The following is a 3,461-nucleotide window of genomic DNA, read 5'->3' on the forward strand; positions in this document are numbered from 1 at the left end:
ACAGGACTCTTGATAGATGAGTGATAGATGTGACATGGAGACAAAGCCCCTTATATCCCAAAACTCAGGCCACCTATACTTGGACCTGCACAGTGCCAGCGCCCTGGAGTGACCAAGGAGTTGGAGTCCTATCACCTGCTCCCAAGGAAATTAAATCCTAAAACAAACGAGACAGGTAGCAAGAAAGATCACACAAATACATTATACACCTGAGAGTTGTTTCACCAAAATAATTCCCACTGGGGAATGTGCTATTTCCACAGTAGAACAAGACTTTCTCTAGCACCTATGGCAGGCTGAATAAGGGTCCTCAAAGACATCCAGGTCCTAGTCCCTGGAACCTGTGACTGTCACCTTACATGACAAAAGGGACTTTGTAAATGTGATGAAGTTAATAATCTGAACGGGGGAAAGGAACCTGGATTTCCCAGGTGGGCCCTAAACACAATCACAAGGGTCCTTATAAAAGGGAAGTTGAGGGAGATTTGACACAGAAGAGGAGAAAGTAACATGACCACAGCAGATCCTAGAGTGATGCGGCCACAAGCCAAGGAATGAATGCTGGCGGCCACCAGAAGCTGGGAGAGGCAAGGGCAGGTCCTCCCGTTGAGCCTCCAGAGGGAGTGTGACTCTGCCAACACCTAGATTTCAGCCCAGTGATGCTGATTACGGACTTCTGGTCTCCAGAACCGTGAGACTAAATTCCTGCTGTTCTAAGCCGTCCAGTGTGTGGTGATTTGTTACAGCAGCCACAGGTGACTGGTACAGCCCCCTGGGCTGTAAAGTGGGATTGACAATGACTGAGGCCCTGTGGCTTTGGCTCTGTGTTTTGGATGCATTTCATCCCCAGATAAAACGCACACCAGGATTCCTTTGTTAACAACAACAACAACAAAAGTGCTGCAGAAATCCACTGCTCTGTTGCTGAAAAGCATTCCGCATCTATTTTCATCTGACAAAGTACTCCTGAGTAATACAGAGGGGCTCAGGAGGGAAATGGCAGGAGGACCAGCAGAGACCACCTACGACTATGATGCTTTCTGTACACGGGTATAGAGAGCCTGGCCTCACAACCCTTAAATAGTTAAGTCTGTTGGGAGTTGGGTAGAAATTTTCCTGAGTTAATTTTTATACACCCCAGAATGATGACTCCTATTGTAAAATTACTGCCAGAACATATATAAATGACAGTGGGTTTCCGATATGTTTAATGGGAACCAGGCCTTTTTTATAAAATCTTTACAACCCATTATTAGCAGCATCCCCAAGCTTGAATGTGGTGCTATTTTACCAGCTCCATGCAGCTGGGCTATCTCAGGGCCCCGAGATTCAGTGCTATGGCAAAGCCTAATGCCCTCCTATTGGGATTCTTGGAGTCAGGATGGGAAAAGATTGAATGAGTGGGTTCTACAGATCCCCCCCGCTTCCTTTGTTCTGCCTATTCACCTACCAAAGAGGGGTCTTGAGCCAATAATCATCATATCATTTCAAGTTCATCTTTGGGACCACCAGCTGACCTTGGAGGGTCTGGATGGGATACTGCCTTCTCAAACGCCTCTCTCTTACCCTCACCACCTTGCTTATAAGCCCCGGGAAGGAAAGAGCCTCATTTCGCCACAGTCTGGACAATGACTATTACCAATGGCAAGCTGGCTCCTGTGGATGATTTTGGTGGGCTGAAACTGGTTGGTACTCTGACATTTTTCTTGATAGCAAGTTTGATTTGTTTTCATGCCCACACATATAATGTACAACTTGACTTATGAAAATAGCAAGGAGGGCTGCAGGGTAGTAAAAACTCACGAAAAGGTTTACACACAAAAAGAAACAATCTTTTATGGTTACCAGGGAGGGGGAGAGGTGGGGATGGAAAAACACTTAATAGACAATAGATAAGTGGTAACTTTGGTGAAGGGTAAGACAGTACACAATACTGGGGAAGCCAGCACAACCTGCACAAGGCAAGGTCATGAAAGCTCTATAGATACATCCAAACTCCCTGAGGGGCCAAATTACTGGGCTGAAGGTTATTCTACTCTTTTTGTAACTCAGAAATGATTAGGTTTGGGACCCACCCTACTCTGGTATGACCCCATTAACATAACAAAATACTGTTTCAAAAAAGGGTCATTATTTATAGATATGGGGGTTAGGATTTCAACACATATTTTGGGGGTACATAATGTGCTCTTCAACCCACCCCACCACCATCCTCATTTGAGCTAGATTAACCCTAATTTACCATTGACATAGCCCTCAAAGTGGTTTAAGGAGAGTCCCGACCCCTCATTTACTGACAAGCTTTAATGATTCCTCCAGTAAACTCAAAGCACTTTGCTAACATCTTCAAAACCTCTTAATCCCCACAACATCCCCGTGAGGTTGTCATTGAAGTATCTTTGGCTGAAGTGGTCTGGATTGTAGCTCAACAGAGTTGACAAAGACTGGACACATAGCAGAGTCTCACTATTGGTTGGAGGAATCACCCTTAAGAAAATTTACCAAGATAGTAGTTTTCCCATCTTCTCACTTTGTTAGTTATTGTTTTCCACTTGCCTGGGCTTATCCTTTCAATCCCTTTGCTAATCAAGTCACTGAAAAGTATACACTGGTAAGAACAGATGCTGTCAATGGACTGCAGACAAAACTGTTTTCTGTTATTGATGATAAACCATTTCAGGGAAGACCAGGCTGAGTCTAAAGGGTTCAGGTAATTGTACGGGAAAGGCAGAGAGAGCAGCTCATGGCCACAGGACTTGGCCACTTCGGGGCAACACACGATGCTTGTTAAGTTAATGACTGATGGGGCACAGGACTGGTCCTCAGGCTCTTTGTCTTCCTCGGGCCTCATCTCACCGTACTGTCTTTTCTCTTTGACCACGATGGCACACTTCCCGTAGGCCTTCTTTACTACATCACAGAACTCAAAGAAGAGGCTGTCTTCTTGCCTGATGCATAACTCATCTCGAAGGAACATCCGGTATTTCCAGGGCACCCATCCTTGACTACCACCAGCATGCACAATACACCAAGTTGGATTTTGCATGAAATATCTATCACCAAAATCCTCCCCAGTTACAAGACTTTCCGGGATATCAGTTTCCCCCAAAAATACAGTCTTAAACCCATCATATTGCAGGGTTCTCAGGGTCTTCAAATACTGGAGACATTGCTTCCTCTTGATGCTATCAAATTGATTCCTGATAATAATGTTTCTCAAAAGAGGGTTTGCAAAGTGGAGCATGATGGCTCCTAAGTGTTTTTCAAGGCTTGCGCATCTACATCTGCAGAGATTGGCAAGGGGGGGGATGCTGACCTCATAAAGGGCTTTCTTACAGCTGTGCCAGCCCCATAGTTCCACTCGGATTTCACAGCATCATGGAACACAAGTTCAGAACAACTCTTTTCTGGCCCCTGTGAGACTAGGACAGGCAATTCTATCCCTAAACACTGTTGTTACT

At 45.1% G+C, this 3,461-nt stretch overlaps 1 protein-coding gene across 1 annotated transcript; it reads right to left on the reverse strand.

Annotated features, from left to right (window-relative positions):
* Nucleotides 1-2,488: 2,488 nt before the first annotated feature.
* Nucleotides 2,489-3,244, reverse strand: C20H21orf140 (chromosome 20 C21orf140 homolog). Its single transcript, XM_010590295.3, has one exon. It carries the CDS (start codon nt 3,242-3,244, stop codon nt 2,489-2,491), a length of 756 nt encoding a protein of 251 aa, XP_010588597.1.
* Between the last annotated feature and the right edge of the window lie 217 nt (nt 3,245-3,461).

This window comes from Loxodonta africana, chromosome 20 (assembly GCF_030014295.1).
Source record: "Loxodonta africana isolate mLoxAfr1 chromosome 20, mLoxAfr1.hap2, whole genome shotgun sequence".
NCBI classification, from domain to species: Eukaryota; Metazoa; Chordata; class Mammalia; order Proboscidea; family Elephantidae; genus Loxodonta; species Loxodonta africana.